General features: G+C 36.5%; 1 protein-coding gene across 1 annotated transcript; it reads right to left on the bottom strand.

Moving 5' to 3' along the window:
- Positions 1–200: 200 nt before the first annotated feature.
- Positions 201–8088, bottom strand: Gcat (Glycine C-acetyltransferase). Its single transcript, XM_067778172.1, has 5 exons — positions 7932–8088; positions 4734–4978; positions 1225–1534; positions 597–1148; positions 201–542 (listed from the first exon to the last, which is right to left on the bottom strand). The coding sequence occupies exons 1-5, from the start codon at positions 7963–7965 to the stop codon at positions 385–387; spliced, it is 1299 nt and encodes a 432-aa protein (XP_067634273.1). The 5' UTR covers positions 7966–8088; the 3' UTR covers positions 201–384.
- Positions 8089–21064: the final 12976 nt, after the last annotated feature.

Here is a 21064-nt window from a genome sequence, read left to right as displayed (position 1 = left end):
TATAATATTTGTAAACGTATAGTAAAATCTACTAAGATCGTAGAACTCAAAGGCAGTTCTGTATGATAGACAACCCTTTAAATTATGCATGCCGAACTTGTCAGAATAAGGGAAAACGTCAACGGGATGAGAACACCTGAATATTAATTTCATCATGGGATATGATATTTAAATATTTTTTGATCAAAATTTTCAAAAAATGCTGGCTGGGATCACGTTGTAGTCATTTACTGTCACTGTTAAAATGAAATAATATTTAAATATTTTTCACGGTTTTATTTCTATCTAGATCTACAGGAATACACAAAATTGCGATCCTGTCTGCCTTCTGAATATAATAAATGCAAATTATTGCTTATCAAGCAAAAGATAGTCTATTTGTGTTCATTTGATAACCTTCAACGATTTACCAACATCAATGAAGGCTGCCACGGCATGATCAATATCGTCCGTTGTATGAGCAGCTGATATTTGCACACGAATGCGAGCTTTGCCCTTGGGCACCACTGGATAACTGAAGCCAATAACATAAATGCCACGAGCTGGTAAAAGAAATAAATTAAAATTGCACAATATTTCCACTTAAGGCTACTCACAAAGCATTTGATCAGCAAATATCGACGCAAGCCGAGCATCACCCAACATCACCGGACAAATCGGATGATTCTCACCGCCAATGGTGAAGCCAGCTTTTGTCATTGCATCACGAAAACGTTTTGTATTGCTTTGTACGCGTTGTGACAACTGATCGGAGTGCATTAGTATGTCCAATACCTTAATGCCAGTCGCAACTACTGGCGGTGGCAAAGAGTTCGAGAAGAGGTAAGGACGAGATTTTTGACGTAAAAGTTTGATTAATTCTTTGGGACCAGTTGTATAACCGCCAGCAGCGCCACCCAATGCTTTGCCCAAAGTAGAATTTATAATATCAACACGTCCCATTAGGTCGTAGTATTCCTCAGTACCACGCCCGGTGGCGCCAAAAAATCCGGTGGCATGACATTCGTCCAGAAAAACTAAGGCGTCGTATTTTGCTGCCAGATCAACAATTTTAGGTAATGGCGCAATATTACCATCCATAGAGAAAACACCATCGGTAACAATCAGTTTAATACGCGCCGTCGATGATTGCAGTTGTTTCTCCAAGTCTGTATTGCGGATGCAGAAGAAGAAGAAAAGAATTAAAATTTAATTTTATTTACTCGTTCAATCCAACCTTCTTACCAATCATATCACGATGTAGGTATCGTTGTTTTTGCGCCTTACACAAGCGTATCCCATCAATGATGGAAGCATGATTCAACTCATCCGAAAAGACCGCATCATCTGGTGTGAGTATTGATTCGAATATACCGGCATTTGCATCGAAGCAGGACGCATAGAGAATTGCATCCTCCCGTCCATGAAATTGTGCGATCTTTTTTTCGAGCTCTTTATGTATCGACTGTGTGCCGCAAATGAAGCGTACTGAGCTAAGACCGGCACCATACTGTTCCAAAATGTCTTTGCTGTAGCAAACCACTTCGGGATTGTTCTAAAATCAAATGGTAAATATTTAGTTGAATAAAAGATTAAAATATTAGGATAAAAATAACTTCCAAATAAGTTTCTTCGGAGTTAAAGCTACGGAAATACGTTTGTTTGAACTATTTACGAGGGCCGATAGAATAGCTGAGTGCCAAATGATGTCCTCTTAGCTAGGCTGCTTAATGTGATGAGTTCTGTCGTTCCACTTAGTAAATAGACTTTCGATGGGTTATTAAAAAACCCAGTGGAAGGCCTGTCCCACTTTTTCCATCCCGTCGAATGGGAAGTTTTAGATACGAGAAAGGGGTTTCTTACCACTTAGCAAATGTGCTGGATAATCTTGCAGTAGGTTCCCTGCAGTTTCCTCCAAGCCCCGAAGATAGCACGAGCGACATGATTGTTATCTTTCAGTCACTTATACCACATGAGCCTTAATAATCCAGTGGTCGGTGAGTACCATAACTAAACCAAAATTATCCTTAATATTCCTATTAAGACTTTATGAAAATCGTTTTGCTCAGTATAAAAGCCATATAATCTCAATGACTATATAAGGCCGCAATAACCTGCATCTGTAATAAGCCTCGTTCCCGTGAAAACAAAAACAATCCATCCTGAGCTAGCTCTTCACACCTATTAATGCTTTTTTGACTAGCCAGGTTCACAGGTCTCTCTTTACAATGAGTTATCAAAGTCGATATTTTTGTTGATGTCTCTGCAAAGAACAGCCAGCCTATTCAAGAAGGCGTTTGTCCTATTGTCGATACTGGCGGTCGATATTTAAGCCTCGATAGCCCCGAGCTATAGTTCTAGAAGGAAGATTACAGCTTAGGTTATGTAAGCGTGGCTACTTCTTAACATAGAAGGCATTCTAAGGCCACCCTGCCCATACTGGAATAAAACCGGGTTATCTCTAAATTTGACAAGGGAAGAAGAAATCGTATATCGGTAGGTGAGAGGTAAATAGTCGTAACTCCAGTTTTTCCCCAAACGAAGTTGATATCATTTTAAAGCTTTACTCTGTCTTCAAAAGATCGTAATTCAAATTTTGTTGGTTGCCTATACTTTTAAATTTGAAAATTTTCTATCTCCAAATATCATTGAGGCAGAGAATTTACTTGCTCTGCTAATTTCTCAAAATGTTCTTTTATGGACATACGACGGTTTACTTCTTAGCTACAGATATATCGGTTATTCACCTTGGCAGAAAACTTACAAAACAAAATCGATCAGATTTGGTCCCTTAGAGGTGCGAGAAGTTGAAGCATTCCATTTGTCTACTGTAGGTCAAGATGACCTTGCTTTAAGCACGGTTCAGCTCTGAACGCCTGTTACGTGGAAACCACCGCCCATCTGGGAGTGGTTCTCACAGGTTAAATACTCCCAAACCGGTACTAATACATATCTAAGTAGCAGGAGATGGTTATTTAGCAATGTTTCACCCTACTTGGTCGTCATGCCACTTCATAGATGGGACATGATAGGCTATAAAGCGTTATACTGAAATATCAACACTCGGTCGTGCCGTTGTGGTATATAAAACATGATGTCATCTGAATACCTTAGCTGATTCATCTCGGTCTGATAGGTCTTCTTCAATGCGTTGTCGGCAGCGCTATAAACGGATTTACCGCTTACACCACGAGTTAAACTCTATTAGTGATCGCCTGCATTCGATTTTTACCTTTCGATGGAATACTCTGTACTGAAGAGCTCTCCTCATTATAGCTGAAAGAAGCTATGACAGCTGGGTCGTTTTATATTTAAAGAGTGTGCTATAACTTTCATATATATTCCAGTGCCCACTTCTCCATCTAGGCTGGAGCTTTTCATGGAGATAGTCATAGACCAAGGAAGGCCAAAAAATGGAAGTGAATGTACTTTCGCATACGCAATGATAGCTCAATTGTGCTATGGAATTGTGGACACCCGCTATAGAATGCGTGGATAACTTGATTTCTAGAGAAGAAGTCAGAGATTTTACAATCTAAATTGACGACAAGGTATTTATTCTTCGATAAAAATTTGGCGGCCACCGTGGTGTGATGGTAGCGTGCTCCGCCTACTACACCGTATGCCCTGGGTTCGCACCCCGGGCAAAGCAACATCCAAATTTTAGAAATAAGGTTTTTAAATAAGAAAACAATTTTTCTAAGCGGGTTCGCCCCTCAGCAGTGTTTGGCAAGCGCTCCGGGTGTATTTCTGCTATGGAAAGCTCTCAGTGAAAACTCATATGCCTTGCAGATGCCTTTCGGAGTCGGCATAAAACATGTAGGTCCCTTCCGGCCAATTTGTAGGGAAAATCAAGAGGATCGCGACGCAAATTGGAAGAGAAGCTCGGCCTTAGATCTCTTCGGAGGTTATCGCGCCTTACATTTATTTATTTTTTAAAAGTTTGAGCTGAACTCAATTTTAAAGACTTAAACTCAAAAGGTTTCAGACCATTTTGTGAAAGAACACTTTTGGTTTTAATAGTATTCCCAGTAAGGTCGCTTCATGTCACGAATCTTTCGCGAGGTTAAATGCGGTATGCAAAAGCTCTGTTCAAATGTTCAAATGTTCTTTCTGCTTGCCATTAAAGCTATTGATTAGGCATAAGTGGGAGTCAATCCAGTCAGGCATACTGACAGTCATCCCTTTCTAATTGTAGAAAAAATGTATTTACCGTTAGGTTTCATATCATGGAGTACAAGGTAACTGATTGTGTTGTTCCACTGCACATGTTATTGAATGGTTCCTCCTTTCGGGGTATGATATCCAACACAACCTTTAACCGCTCAATGGGTATATATAACATTGCTTTCAAGCGTTCAATGGCCACGACCACTCTGAATTGTCATCAAAATCCACTAACGGATGTTGAAGGAAACTAGCAGTTTCAACAGGATTGGACCATAGAGAAGTTGGTGGTTGAGGTAGAACATACACCACGTTTGTCGGGAACAACACTGGAAATGTAAGAGTTTAACCTATTGAGCTGTCAAAATCTAATTTAAGCCAGACTTAAGTGAGTCTCCCTTGAAAGTATGCCTTTCTCCACAATGGTTGAAAATACTGTTCAGTTTGTTTTTCGGGTACCACTGTACCAACTCTTATCTTCCTGAACTATCCCACCCAATAACCCGTCCGTTATCTAAGAAGTCTTATTTACTATTTATAAATAATAAATACGATTACTTCTTCATCTACATAAGCATTTCACATACCGCTAAACCGAGATAATTGTTAGCACAAAAGTTCAATATCCTTTTATGTGTACCCTCCACAGTGATCTCGGTGCTCTGTGACGAAGTGATTATGCGTTCCATTTTATATGTCCCTGCATCTTTAATGCCCGTTATCTGCGTGTTTAATATATCACGGAACTGAGTAAGAGCAGGACTTGACGTTGGGGCTTTGACATTGGACAAAGCGAAGAAACGTTGACCCTGACGCCGAATACTATCAGCGGCTGAAAATCAATTGATGACATTTAAATTAATTGATTGCTTACAAAAGTTGAGAAATACGTACATATTTACATAAATACATACATACATATATTTATAATGATAAATAAATTCTATATAATATATATGTATGCGAATTTTAATGACGGCCGCCGTGGTGTGGTGGTAGCGTGCTCCGCCTACCACACCGAATATCCTGGGTTCAAGCCACGGGCAAAGCAGCGCCAAAAATTTAAAAACAAGTTTTTTTAATTAGAAAAAAGTTGTTCTAAGCGGGGCCACCCTCAGCAAGCACTCCGAGTGTATTTCTGTCATTTAAAGCTTCTCAGTGAAAACTCTTCTGCGTTGCAGATGCCGTTCGGAGTCGGCGTAAATCATGTAGGTATAGTAATGGAAAAGAACCTTGGCCTAAAATCTCTTCGCAGGTTATCGCGCCTGGCATTTACTATTTCTATGCTTCAAGAGCGTTTCTTTTGTTTGTTAGCAGTTGTTGGAATCAATTCAAATTTATTGTTGGGCTTCTGTGTAGCCATAAAAATTAACTTGGAAGCGAAGTACTTGTGTTTATGCATACATACAAACATGTGTAGAAACACACCCAGTACGAAATTCGGAGGTATTGTTCAAAATGAATAAAATTATTTTTAATCCAGATTCAGTTGTTTTCAAATAATTAGTAAAGCGCTCAACAAAGGCCTCATCATCGTTGATAAACTTTTGCCATAGTAGTCGGAAAGTTGATAACAAAAATCGCCAGAGTTTCGAGAAGGTAAATAGCTTTAAAGGTGTGCTATGGGGTCTCCTTACATCACTGGAGAATCGAGCGGCATTACTTAATCCTGACTCGTACGTCCTTGTTTGCGGGCTATGGAAAATACGAGCTATCTAGGTACTTTAGGTTAAACTGGCCGGTCCGTGAAAGCCAAAAATAGACTTTATGAATTCGTAGTGTTGTCTAGGTACTTTGCAAGTTATGTAATACCATAAACGCCTGTAAACGCTCCTCTCGCAGTGATTTGCATCAAAGCTATGCTCTTCAACATAACCTTCATCTTAACCTATGCTTCAAAATAGAAATACAGAATTTGAACAACATGGATTAGTGACACAAGGAAAGAAATGCTTATTTTGTTTTGTTGATTTTCCTACAGGGTGGATAATTGATGTATATTGGAATGATTTTCCGTCTTCTCTTGTCAAATTTGGTTTCGAGAAAAACTGGTTTTGGCGCTGTGCCATCATCAGTGTTGATTTTCGTTCTCATATAAGAAAAGCTGCTCACGGAAAATATAGGTCATGGTTTCTCCATTCGGCTCCCAATTCTGTTTACTGAAAGCAATAGTCGACCTAATGAAAAAGACGCTAACGATGTCACCGAACAAAAAGAGCACATTTCTCTATACTACAAACCACCGTAATCGCCATCAGAGAAAAGTACGTAGCCCAAAGGGCTACACTGATTAAGAGCAAAGCAGCTGGTGGTGAACATGAGCAAGAAACAATTTTTTTCTATAAATGAATGTACATATTGTTTGCTGATGCCAAGGTTCTAGGGTCGTGTCCACACAGCCAACGATACCTAATTAAACTTGACAGTTCCCGCAAACGTTTTAGATTGGCGGCGGTTATCATCCCAAGAGGATTTTTTTCGGGGCGATTTTAGTCCTTTTTTGTAGTTTTAAGGTCTGTAGAGTGGCACATTTTTTTGATGTAGTAGCAGCAAGGAGAGGAAGTCATTAAAAACTTATTGTATTTGCGAAAAGGCGGCTACTGTGGTGTAGTGGTAGCGTGCTCCGCCTACTATGGAGTAGGTCATGGGTTCAAGTCCTGGTAAAGCAATGAGAAAAATTTTGAAAAAAGTTTTTCCAAACGTTGTCGGCCCGTTGAAAAGCTTATTAGTGAAAACGTAACTGCCTTGAAGCTGCCGTTCGGAGCTGGCATAAAAAAACGTGGGTCCCGGCTATTGGTAGGAAAAATTAAACAAAAGTACGATGCAAATTGGAATATAAGCTTATCCCTGATCCCGCCGGCGAGATTGATCGCACCAACTTTTTTTTATTTGCTAAAAGGACAGAGTTATTTGACAGCATAGGTATTGCGTCTTGAAAGATTCCTTTAGTTTGGTAGAACTAACTTTTATGTGGGGCCTTACACATCGGCTATTTCTACTCATCTAAGATCTTTGAATAGTACTGATTTAAAGAATCTGGTACAGAAGGAGGTAAAAGTCAAGAACAGGAGTCGACTGCTAATTTGAGTAAAAAAATATTGGGAGAGGTGTCGAAAGACGCGCAATGACTTCGAAAACCGGTGATATTTGTAGTTGAAGTTCGCAATTTTCATGTGGTTGTTGTAATGTTGTTGCGCACTGAAAAAAATTGTGTGTACAAAGAGATTTGGCACGGATATAATTTTGATCCCATGCCATTGGTGGACCGACCAGGGTAACTTTATATAATCGCCGCTGAAGGCCGCCAACGCTGAAAAATGTTCCGCGTAAAAATGCTATGGATCCCACCCGCGATTTCGGAGGAACCCAGGGTAATTCTTCGGATTTTTTTTACGATTTTTCTGAACGAGTTAAAGTTTTCTTTCTGCCTTCGTATTATTTATACTAATATCAGGGCGCGTCGTTTGACACCTCTCCCGATATTTTTGGACGCGTGTTAGCAGTCGACCCCTGTTCTACACTATTTCCCAGAAGGAGCTTAATGGAGCACAATTCTAAGTTTTGTAGATGTTTTTTTTTTTTATTTTATTTTATTGCACATTATTGACCCCCGCAGATAGTAAACTTAAAAACTAATTTGCATTTTATAAGCAGCACTCCACCCACACTAATGCACATTTACACATGTTACAAGCAAACTTATGTACGTTTACAAATTTTTTCTTATGAACTTAATACAAATATAATTTCTTCGAGTTTTATGAGAAATCACATAAAATTCTCACCTCTCAGTAGCACATATTTTGAGAAATGTGGCATTTTCTCTGTTTCCACTTTCTATTAATGAAAATTAAATATAAGTTTTTCTTTCTGTTTTCTTAATAAAATTCTATGCGACATACCCACGACTAGTTTCGTTACTCAACTGAAGCACTGGCAATGCAGCAATTCCATAGTGTCAGACGACAAACGTCTCAGTCTGATGGTGCCCATGGCGGGGTGGAAAAGTGAAAATAAGCAATTTACCAGTCCACTCGCTTATTCAATAACAATACAAGTAAACACAGGGTATTTTCATATGTATGCATTTAAATCATGTACATTAGCCTGGGTTGGCCCCCATACAAAAAAAAAAAAGTTGCTAATGTCCGCCCCTAAATTTGAAGATTATGTTGAGAGGGTTTCGGGAAAATTTTTTTAAATTTTTTTTGATCCCTCGAAATACAGCCGAAACGGCTTTTTCGTTGTAACTTGGTTATTTGACGTCCGATTTTTAAAATTGATATGTCATTATTTTGGCCTTGAGAAGCTTCACATTTCCGTTTAATGTCCATTTAAGCTATGAAGTCGTTTTCACATGATTAGGTCAGCTAACAAAATTTTACCTCCCTAATGTAAGTACTTAAAAATTCAAGAAAATGTTGCTTTGAAAGCATATTACTAAAATAATAAACAAAGAAGTTATAGCACTTTCAATATTTATTGCAACTGTTATTCTACCTGATTCTTATTATACTTAGACCTGAAACTCATGATATTTTTGGAGGAAAAAATTGCAGGGTTTGCATTGAAAAGTTAATAAAGACATGCCAAATATCATGAATAGGGGAAGTCAAAGTAAATAAGTGAGTCAAACCTGTTGTTTCGTATTTATAATAATAACACTATGCGACAAAATCAACTTTTTTTCTGGGTATTGGACAAAACCCACTTTTTCGTAGAGATGGAGGCTTAAGTAAACAAAGTACTATCTCCGTTTTTCGAACATAGCCTCCAAAAAATAGATATAGGCTTACGAAGTTCGAAGTTCGAAATTCTACACTCAGAGAAACACGCCGTTCTAAAATCCAGCACCACCGGACTCAATTCAAGATTTTCATGTTCTTACTTTTTTGTTCTTGAAACACGACCGACCTGTTCTCAAAACAACAACCTTGTTCTCGAACTGACAACCATTTTCTTGAAAAGAGAACGGCTGGTCTAAAATATGAACAAATGTTCTATTAATGAGAACAATGTTCTTAAATTAAGAACAATGTTCTTAAATTAAGTTCAAGTAAAAAGAAACGGTAAAATTCGTGTGTACTACAATGTTAAATACAACATTTGGCGCAAGCTATCAAGCAGTCGTAGTGGCCCAGCGGTTATGATGTTGTGATTGCGATCGCGTGGCGCGAGTTTGATCACGGTCAAACTATAAAATTTTTTAAAGCAATGTTTTAACCTTTATTTTTCGTTCAATTACACAGGCCAACAAGAAATTTGACCATAAACCAGACCATACTTTCCTAAAGGTTTTCGATGCGCTGAATTCAAATCTGGACGCAGAATTCCTCTATCACGTCAGGATTTTGAGATATCCTAACCTAAATGTGCAAAAAAAATCGTTTTTGCATATTTGTGACGCTATATATAAACGACAGATTTTTTTTTTTAAAAAGCACACATATCATCTTAAAGAAGAAGTCTTTCTCTTACGAATGGCGTTCAGTTTGCTCAAATATCTTTTTTTTCGCTAAGATAGAGCAATTTAAAATTTATAAATTTGCTAATTTTCCTATAGCTGAAATACCACTCAATTAACGTAGGTATGATGCAGTAGAACACAAAAAACACAAAAAAAAAAAAAACAAAAAAAAAACAAAAACAAAAAAAAACATGCAGTCATCACCTAAAATCATCAATAAACCACAAAAAGTTCAAATACAATCAAAAATATAAAAGACAAAGAAAAAAAAAATTCTTCGAGGTTTGTGAACTTGAGGTGAAGGCTTGGCTTTGTGGGCTACGGGTATATAAGCTTGGGGTTTCGGGCATTACGGTTTTTGGGCTTGGGGTTTTGGCATTGGGGTTTGCGGGCTTGGGGTTTATGTGCTAATAGTTTGTTGGATTGTGTTTTGTGGGCTTGTGGTGTTTAAGCATTAGGTTTATAGATTTAAAATTGCCGGTTAGAGGTTTTTGGGTTTGGAGTATTTGGGATTGGCGTCTGTGAGCTTGGGGTTTGTGGGTCGAGTTATTTGGACTTAAGATGTGTAAGCTTGAAATTTGTAGACTTATCGTAAGAGGTATGTGTTCTACTGCATCATACCTACGTGAATTCAGTGGCTTTTCAGCTATAGGAAAATTAGCAAATTTATAAACTTTAAATTGCTGTATCTTAGCGAAAAAAAGATATTTGAGCAAACTCAACGCCATTCGTAAGAGAAAGACTTCTTCTTTAAGATGCTATGTGTGCTTTAAAAAAAAAAAATCTGTCGTTTATATATAACCTCAAAAATATGCAAAAACGGTGTTTTTTGCACATTTAGGTTCTGCGTCCAGATTTGAATTCAGCGCATCGAAAACCTTTAGGAAAGTATGGTCTGGTTTATGGTCAAAAAAATCGGTCTCATTTTGTCGGCCTGTGTTTTTTTTCCATTCACTTATGTACAGATAATTCTCAAACTTGTTATGAAATGTCTTAAGTATACATCTTTAAATAAGAATAATTTCTCAATAAGAGAAACATAGAAAAAAATGCATATTATGCATTTTTTCTAAAATTTTGGGACTATAATAAACATTTTTTTGTTATAAATATTTTTTATTTACATATGACGAGAAAAATATTATTAATAAAAACATAAATGGGTACCTTTTGAAACAAATACTTTCCCCTCCTATCAATGATCAAGCCCAAACCGTTCTTGAATTGAGAACGAAAACTGTTAAATCGACCACAAGTCGTTCTCGAAGCGTGAGAACGAAAAATCTTATTATAAGCACAAATAGTGCTTGAAATGAGCACAGAAGGTTCACACATCAATACCCAAATTAGTCATAAAATACGAACGGTGTGCTTGGAAAACTGGTCTTAAAACAAGCCCATCGGTCACGAATTAAGAAAAAACGTAATAAACAGACTTTTGTCAACGAAGGTTCTTAATTTTGAACTTGTTTCGTTCGTTTTAGAACGATTTTTTCTCTGAGTGTACATTTCGAAATTTTATTTTATTTTTTTGTTAACGCGTTCAGCAAATTGAAAAAGTAAAAATGTGGGCGTTGTCCGCTCTTTTCCCTTATTAGAAGGGCTGGATTCTTTTTTTGAGAAATTTAGTATAACAGCTGTTATACGAGGTGAAAGTCAGAGTCTGACTGTATTCAGAAGTCTCAATTCTCAGACTCAATCTCTACGAAAAAGTGGGTTTTGTCCAATACCCAGAAAAAAGTTGATTTTGTCGCATAGTGTTATTATTATAAATACGAAACAACAGGTTTAACTCATTTATTTTGACTTCCCCTATTCATGATATTTGGCATATCTTTATTAACTTTTCAATGCAAACCCTGCAATTTTTCCTCCAAAATTATAATGAGTTTCAGGCCTAAGTATAATAAGAATCAGGTAAAATAACAGTTGCAATAAATATTGAAAGTGCTATAACTTCTTTGTTTATTATTTTAGTAATATGGTTTCAAAGCAACATTTTCTTGAATTTTTAAGTACTTACATTAAGGGGGTAAAATTTTGTTAGCTGACCTAATCATGTGAAAACAACTGCATAGCTTAAAAGGGCATTAAACGGAAATGTGAAGCTTCTCAAGTCCAAAATAATGACATATCAATTTTAAAAATCGGACGCCAAATAACCAAGTTACAACGATAAACCCGTTTCGGCTGTATTTCGAAGGATCAAAAAAATTAAAAAAAAAATTTTCCGAAACCCTCTCAACATAATCTTCAAATTTAGGGGCGGACATTAGAAACTTTTTTTTTTCGACCCTGTCTAATGTACATACCTATGTATATGTGAATACAGACCTATGCCTTGATATCAACAGCTGATTGACTTTATAAAGCATCGTTCACTCTAAATTTGTACACACTGCATGGGCCGTTATACAGCTACTAGTAAAAAGTTCCCAATGAACGTAGTACCCATGGCTTCGGAGTTGATCAAAGTTATGAGTTCCGGTTTTCAGTTTGATTGCTCATCAGTTAGAGTTTGGACTAGCAATGGAATACGAAAATAGTTAATTATATCTGAACAAATTTGTAGTATACCCTACTTGGTCGCGTTCAAAAATCGCAAAAACCTTGAAATCATCCATAACAATAGTAGGTATGTAGTGTGATAAAGCATTACAAAAGAACAATAAGCGTAGAAGAATCGGGACCGAGAACAATTGAAGAAAATACTCATCTCCATTAAGAACAAGTAAGGAAGGCTAAGTTCGGGTGTAACCGAACATTACATACTCAGCTGAGAGCTTTGGAGACAAAATAAGGGAAAATCACCCAGTAGGAAAATTAACATAGGGTAACCCTGGAATGTGTTTGTATGACATGGGTATCAAATTGAAGGTATTAAAGAGTATTTTAAAAGGGATTGGGCCATAGTTCTATAGGTGGACGCCATTTCGGGATATCGCCATAAAGGTGGACCAGGAGTGAGTCTAGAATGCGTGTGTACGATATGGGTATCAAATTAAAGGTATTAATAAGGGTTTTAAAAGGGAGTGGCCCTTAGTTGTAAATGTGAAGGCGTTTTCGAGATATCGACCAAAATGTGGACCAGGGTGACCAAGAACATCATCTGTCGGGTACCGCTAATTTATTTATATACATATGTACTACCACGAACAGTATTCCTGCCTGTATAAGAACTGGGCGTGGCTTCAACCGATTTCGCCCATTTTCACAGAAAACAGTTATCGTCACAGAATCTATGTCCCTACCAAATTTCACGAGGAGTGGTAAATTTTTGTTCCACTTATGGCATTAAAAGTATTCTAGACATATTAAATGAAAAAGTTCGGAGCCACGCCCATTTTGAAATTTTCTTTTATTTTTGTATTTTGTTGCACCATATCATTACTGGAGTTGAATGTTAACATAATTTACTTATATACTGTAAAGATATTAAATTTTTTGTTAAAATTTGACTTGAAAACATTTTTTTTTAAAAAGTGGGCGTGTTCGTCATCCAATTTTGCTAATTTTTATTTAGGTCACATATAGTAATAGGAGTAACATTCCTGCAAAATTTCATCATGATATCTTCAACGACTGCCAAATTACAGCTTGCAAAACTTTTAAATTACCTTCTTTTAAAAGTGGGCGGTGCCACGCCCATTGTGTGGTTGCGTGGTTGTAGTCCGATTTCGTTCATTTTACATAGCGATCTGAGATGAGTGCACAGGAACCTACATACCAAATTTCATCAAGATACCTCAAAATTTACTTAAGTTATCGTGTTAACGGACAGACGGACGGACGGATATGGCTCAATCAATTTTTTTTTTCGATACTGATGATTTTGATATATGGAACTCTATATCTATTTCGACTCCTTTATACCTGTACAACCAACCGTTATCCAATCAAAGTTAATATACTCTGTGAGCTGTGCTTAACTGAGTATAAAAATGTAGGATTGTCACACAATGATCAAGCGAAAAAATGTGGTACCACTGTAAGTGCAGCCATACGTATACAATTGGATGCAGGCCTCAAGACCAGTGTTGCCATTTTAGCTTTTTTCAAGCTAGATTTAGCTTTTTTCTCCGTTTAGCTTGAAAAACAGCGATTTAGCTTTAAAGTTTTTTTGGGCGTTTTCTTAATTTTTTTTTTAGCTTTTTTGCAAAGTTTTGGAAAATCTAGATAAACAGTTTGGTGGGGATTCAACTAAGAACATTGAATGTCGTTGAGCTGGATGTTAATTACCATATCCCGAAAACTGTCTACTTTTCCCAAGTTGTTTAGACGAAAATCTATATGTAGCATTAAAGTTTGGATAACAAAATTAGATAAAATTTGGCCTGCAGATAGCTAATAGTCGGCAAGAATCAACTGTATGTATTTATATATTTTAAATGTGGGTCTTAACCTGGGAATCGTATGGACGATAATACAAAATTGAAATATAAAATAAAATCCTACAATTTGATCTCAACATGGTCTGGAAATAGTCTCCAAAAGTTTGTAATATTATACCGAAAACATACAGTAGTGCGGCTGTTTATTATACAAAAATCATGTAGAGCAACTCTATTATTCGCAGGCCTCTCTGTCCGCTTTTAATTTATTTAATAAACGTTGTGTCTTCTACTACCGCACAGCTGCCGAAACAATATTAATTTATCTATATACAAATGCGCGGACGAAAGCGAATTTTATATGAATGTCAATTTATATGTTGCACTATTATACATATGGGGTATTCCATCCCATTTCGACCAATTTTGAACCCGACCCCTTTAGAATTGGCTGAAAGTTTTTCTTCTTTTTCTAGCTTACGAAAGACGTTTTTCAAATTTTTTCATCCAACTCAAAAAAAGTTATGAATTTTTAAAAAAACACCTTTTTTGTTTTCAAAATGCTATAACTCTTTCAAAAATTGACCATTTGGGATCTTTTTTCTTTAAGAAAATTTGTTTTTAAATGTACTTTTCGGAAAAAATTCAAAAAAAATTTAAAGTTTTTTTTTTGTACTTTTTCAGTTTTTTGAGATTTTTCGAATTCCGCCCTTTTTTTCTCATAAAAAACTTCAATCAATTCTGCACCCAACCCCACTAATCCCGGAGTGGACCGAGAATTTTTGTTTTTTTTTTTTTTGTTATTTAATTTAAAAAAAAACTTTAAAATTTTTTTTGTATTTTTTCCGGAAAGTACATTTAAAAACATATTTAAAAAAAAAATGATCCTAAACGGTAAATTTTTGAAAAAGTTATAGCATTTTGAAGAAAACACCGTTTTTTCAAAATATTTAAATTTTATTTTGAGTTGGAAAACGGTGTTTTTTTCAAAATGCTATAACTTTTTCAAAAATGTACCGTTTGGGATCATTTAAAAAAAAAAAAATTTCTCGGCCCACTCCGGGATTAGTGGGGATGATTTCAGATCTGATTGAAGTTTTTTATGAGAAAAACAAGGGCGAAATTCGAAAAATCTCGAAAAACTGAAAAATTAAAAAAAAAATTTTTTTTTATTTTTTTGAATTTTTTCCGAAAAGTACATTTAAAAACAAATTTTGTAAAGAAAAAAAGATCCCAAACTGTGAATTTTTGAAAAAGTTATAGCATTTTGAAAACAAAAACGGTGTTTTTTTTTTAAATTCATATCTTTTTTTGAGTTGGATGAAAAAATTTGAAAAACTTCTGAAACACGTCTTTCGTAAGCTAGAAAAAGAAGAAAAACTTTCAGCCAATTCTAAAGGGGTCGGGTTCAAATTGGTCGAAATGGGATGGAATACCCCATATATACTTTGTACATAAGTCACGTTTTGGATAAAGTGCTTACCCAGTAGGACAAATCCAATCCAATCGCCAGTTTTCATCCGTTTTTTCGTATTTGGTATAGAATTATTGAATTTTTTCATTTTTCGAAATTTTTGATATCGAAAAAGTGGGCGTGTCCAATAAGGGCCGGGTTTTCAGTATCTGGCTAGTTAAGCTAAGCGTAAACTAAGTTTGCTTAAACTTTAGTCAAATTTAAACACCAAATGTAGAGTTCTCGAGTTGATCTCCAACGTCATTAGCAGTTTCAAATTATTATCCAACCTTTGGTTGTTTTGAGAAATGTACAGTTGTCAAATGAATATTTTTAACACGTTTCTCCAGTCCGCCCACTTTAAAAAAAAAAGTAATTTAAAGTTTTGCAATCTGTAATTTGGCACTCGTTGAAGATATCACGAGCAATCGGATGACGAACACGCACACTTGAAAAAAAAATTTTATGTAAAATTTTAACAAAAAATTGAAGTCTTTACAGTATATAAGTAAATTATGTCAACATTCAACTCCAGTAATAATATGGTGCAACAAAATACAAAAATAAAAGAAAATTCCAAAACGGGCGTGGCTCCTCCCTTTTTCAATTAATTGAATACCTTTTAATGCCATTAGTCGAACAAAACTTTACCAATCCTTGTGAAATTTGGTAAGGGCATAGCTTCTATGGCGATAAATGATTTCTGGGCGAAATCGGTTGAAGCCACGACCAGTTTTTATACACAGTCGACCGTCTGTCCTGCCGCTCGGCCGTTAACACGATAACTTGAGCAAAATCGATATATCTTTACTAAACTTAGTTTACGTACTTATCTTCGTATTAAAAATGGCCGAAATGCGCCCACTTTTTCGATATCGAAAATTTCGAAAAATTAAAAAATTCAATAATTCTATACGAAATACGAAAAAACGGATGAAAAATGGCGATTGGATTGGTTTTTGACGCAAAATATAACTTTAGAAGAAATTTTCTAAAATGGGTGTGACATCTACCACATTTAGTAGAAGAAAAAGAAAAAGTTCTGCAGGGCGTAATCAAAAGCCCTTGGAAAAATGGCAAGAACACGGTTCGTGGTATTACATATATAAATAAATTAGCGGTACCCGACAGATGATGTTCTGGGTTACCCTGGTTCACACTTTGGTCGATATCTCGAAAATGCCTTCACAAATACAACTAAGGGCCACTCCCTTTTAAAACCCTCATTAATACCTTTAATTTGATACCCATATCGCACAAGCATATTATAGAGTCACCCCTGGTCCATCTTTATGGCGATATCTCGAAAAGGCGTCCACCTATAGAACTAAGGCCCATTCCCTTTTAAAATAATCATTAACACCTTTGATATGATACCCATTTCATACAATCACATTCCAGGGGTACCCTAGGTTCATTTCCCTACATGGTGGTTTCCCTTATTTGACAAATGATGAAGGAAAATCGTTACAAAAAACGTCACCCTTGGTCTACAATTTGGTCGATATTTCCCAAAGGTATGTGATATGGTATATATGATATATGGAATTAAAAACCCCTTATAAACCATCTACTAAACCCTACGAAACCAACGCAGCTAAGCTCTCAGCTGAGTATGTAATATACGGTTACATCCGATCTTAGCCTTCCTTACTTGTTTATTTTATTTTCGTGAAAATACTGTAGTACTGGAATCTTACACTTGAGTCTAGTCAAAGAACCACAAGTTGGGAACTATCATTTTTCAACTTAAGTCATAGCATTTTTCGTTCTATAAAAAATTCCTTCTTTTGCTGAGTACACTATGATTCTCAAGTTGAGCCACTTTTTCTATCAACTCTTGAGATTATAAAGGTATACTAGTTATCACCATGAGCTCTAATGGTACTCAAGCCCAGATGATTTTTGGGTATATACGACGCCATTTCGAACGTACGCAAATCACCGATAGGTTTACTAGAGTTTAACCCTGCTAGATCGGCTTAAATTTCATTTAAAGTAGAGTGAAAAACTGCAGAATAAGTTTAAGCGTAGTTTAACTGACAAACTGAGTTGAACTTGTACTGATAAATAGCTCTCTCATATTTATATTAATGGTACATTTAAAGAGAAATGTCACGAACATTAAATTATATGAAAGCGGAAATATACTACTAATACATAACTAACTACCGTTAAAATTTGTAGCATCGGTTTATTTTTTTAAACAATTTGGGAAAAGTTTAATTAGCGTCACATCAGGACGCGCAAGGCAGGAGCTGTTTGGATTTTACCTTGGCGACCGCCGTGGTCTGATGGTAGGGTGCTCCTCCTACCATACCGAAGATCCCGGGATTACGCCCCGGGAAAAGCAACATCAAAATTTTAGAAATATGTTTTTTTCAATCAGAAGAAAATGTTACTAAGCGGAGTCGCCCCTGGTGTTTGGCAAGCACTCCGAATGTATTTCTGCAATGAAAAGTATCAGTTAAAATTCTTCTGCCTTGCAGATGCCGTTCAGTAGGTCGCGTCCCGCCAATTTGTAGGAAAAAATAAAAAGAGTCAGGACGCAAATTGGAAGAGAAGCTCGGCCTTAAATATCTTCGAAGGTTATCGCGCCTTACAATTATTTATTTTATGTATTAACAAAACTATAATGGCAATGTAGGTGCGTACCATTAATATATTGCCAATTTTGTAGAGGGAAAAACTTTAAGCTAGTTTAAAACAAAAAAAGTGGGTGTATTCATTAAAGATTTTTCTTTAGATCACTATATAGTACCAAGAACAGAAATTCTGCAAAATTGCACAGTGGTACTAACAGGTTCTGATTTACGGTTTGCAAAACATTCAAATTTTTATACTCAGTTGAGCAGAGCTCACAGTGTATATTAAGTTTGATTGGATAACGGCTGGTTGTACATATATAAAGGAATCGAGATAGATATAGACTTCCATATATCAAAATAATCAGGATCGAAAAAAAATTTGATTGAGCCATGTCCGTCCGTCCGTCCGTCCGTCCGTCCGTTAACACGATAACTTGAGTAAATTTTGAGGTATCTTGATGAAATTTGGTATGTAGGTTCCTGAGCACTCATCTCAGATTGCTATTGAAAATGAACGAAATCGGACTATAACCACGCCCACTTTTTCGATATCGGAAATTTCGAAAAACCGAAAAAGTGCGATAATTCATTACAAAAGACAGATAAAGCGACGAAACTTTGTAGATGAGTTGAACTTATGACGCAAAATAGAAAATTAGTAAAATTTTGGACAATGGGCGTGGCACCGCCCACTTTTAAAAGAAGGTCATTTAAAATTTTGCATGCTCTAATTTGGCAGTCGTTGAAGATAGCACAATGAAATTTGGCAGGAACGTTACTCATATTACTATATGTACGCTTAATAAAAATTAGCAAAATCGGAGAAGGAACACGCCCACTTTTAAAAAAAAATTTTTTTAAAGTAAAATTTTAACAAAAAATTTAATATCTTTACAGTATATAAGTAAATTATGTCAACATTCAACTCCAGTAATGATGTGGTGCAACAAAATACAAAAATAAAAGAAAATTCCAAAATGGGCGTGGCTCCGCCCTTTTTCATTTAATTTGTCTAGGATACTTTTAATGCCATAAGTCGAACAAAAATTAACCAATCCTTTTGAAATTTGGTAGGGTCATAGACTTTATGACCCTAACTGCTTTCTGTGAAAATGGGCGGAATCGGTTGATGCCAAGCCCAGTTTTTATACACAGTCGTCCGTCTGTCCTTCCGCATGGCCTTTAACACGATAACTTCAGCAAAAATCGACATATCTTTAATGAACTTAGTTCACGTGCTTACTTGAACTCCTACCATATTAAGTAGAAGAAAATGAAAAAGTTCTGCAGGGCGAAATAAAAAATCCTTAAAATCTTGGCAGGTATTACATATATAAATAAATTAGCGGTATCCAACAGATAATGTTCTGGGTCACCCTGGTCCACATTTTGGTCGATATCTGGAAAACGCCTTCACATATACAACTACCACCACTCCCTTTTAAAACTCCCATTAATACCTTTAATTTGATACCCATATCGTACAAACTCATTCTAGAGTCACCCCTGGTCCACCTTTATGGCGATATCTCGAAAAGGCGTCCACCTATAGAACTAAGCCCCACGCCCTTTTAAAATACTCATTAACACCTTTCATTTGATACCCATATCGTACAAACATATTCTAAAGTCACCCCTGGTCCACCTTTATGGCAATATCTCGAAAAGGCGAACACCTATAGAACGAAGGCCCACTCCCTTTTAAAAATACTCATTGACACCTTTCATTTGATACCCATATCGCACAAACAAAGTCTAGAATCACCCTTGGTCCACCTTTATTGCGATACCTCGAAAAGGCGTCCACCTATAGAACTAAGGCCCACTCCCTTTTAAAATACTCATTAACTCCTTTCGTTTGATACCCATATTGCACAAACGAATTCTAGAGTGACCCCTGGCCCACCTTTATGGCGATATCACGAAACGGCGTCCACCTATGGAACTAAGGATTACTCCCTTTTAAAATACTCATTAACACCTTTCTTTTGATACCCATATTGTACAAACAAATTCTAGGGTCACCCCTGGTCCACCTTTATGGCGATATCTCGAAACGGCGTCCACCTATGGAACTAAGGATTACTCCCTTTTAAAATACTCATTAACACCTTTCTTTTGATACCCATATTGTACAAACAAATTCTAGGGTCACCCCTGGTCCACCTTTATGGCGATATCTCGAAACGGCGTCCACCTATGGAACTAAGGATTACTCCCTTTTAAAATACTCATTAACACCTTTCATTTGATACCCATATCGTACAAACAAATTCTAGAGTCACCCTTGGTCCACCTTTATGGCGATATTTCGAAAAGGTGACCACCTATACAACAACCACCGCTCCCTTTTAAAACCCTCATTAATACCTTTAATTTGATACCGGTATCGTACAAACACATTCTAGAGTCACCCCTGGTCCACTTTTATGGCGATATTTCGAAACGGCATCCACCTATAGAACTAAGGCCCACTCCCTTTTAAGATACTCATTAACACCATTCGTTTGATGCCCATATTGTACAAACAAATTCTAGGGTCATCCCTGGCCCACCTTTATGGCGATATCTCGAAACGGCGTCCACCTATGGAACTAAGGATTACTCCCTTTTAAAATATTCATTAACACCTTTCGTTTGATGCCCATATTGTACAAACAAATTCTAGGGTCACCCCTGGTCCACCTTTATGGCGATATCTCGAAACGGCGTCCACCTATGGAACTAAGGTTTACTCCCTTTTAAAATACTCATTAACACCTTTCATTTGATACCCATATCGTTCAAACGCATTCTAGAGTCAACCCTGATCCACCTTTATGGCTATATCCCTAAATGGCGTCCACCTGTAGAACTAGGGCTCACTCCCTCATAAAATACTCTTTAATGCCTTTCATTTGATACGCATGTCATACAAACACATTTCAGGGTTTCCCTCGGTTCATTTTCCTACATGGTTATTTTCCCTTATGTTGTCACCATAGCTCTCAACTGAGTATGTAATGTTCGGTTACACCCGAACTTAACCTTCCTTACTTGTTTCTTCTAAATTTGAAGGTTGCCACACCCGTTTTAAAAA

Source organism: Eurosta solidaginis, chromosome 3, assembly GCF_040869045.1.
Source record: "Eurosta solidaginis isolate ZX-2024a chromosome 3, ASM4086904v1, whole genome shotgun sequence".
NCBI lineage: Eukaryota > Metazoa > Arthropoda > Insecta > Diptera > Tephritidae > Eurosta > Eurosta solidaginis.
Note: the sequence above shows the minus strand (reverse complement) of the source record. Positions and strands in the feature narration are given on the sequence as shown.

What these genes read in the sequence shown, in the direction of transcription:
- Gcat (XM_067778172.1), bottom strand. Translation starts at nt 7,965, where the DNA reads ATGCCACATTTCTCAAAATATGTGCTACTGAGAG. An exon ending in AAAATATGTGCTACTGAGAG is followed by an intron (nt 4,979 to 7,931) that starts GTGAGAATTTTA and finishes ATTGATTTTCAG; the next exon opens with CCGCTGATAGTATTCGGCGT. An exon ending in ATTTGCTGATCAAATGCTTT is followed by an intron (nt 543 to 596) that starts GTGAGTAGCCTT and finishes TTCTTTTACCAG; the next exon opens with CTCGTGGCATTTATGTTATT.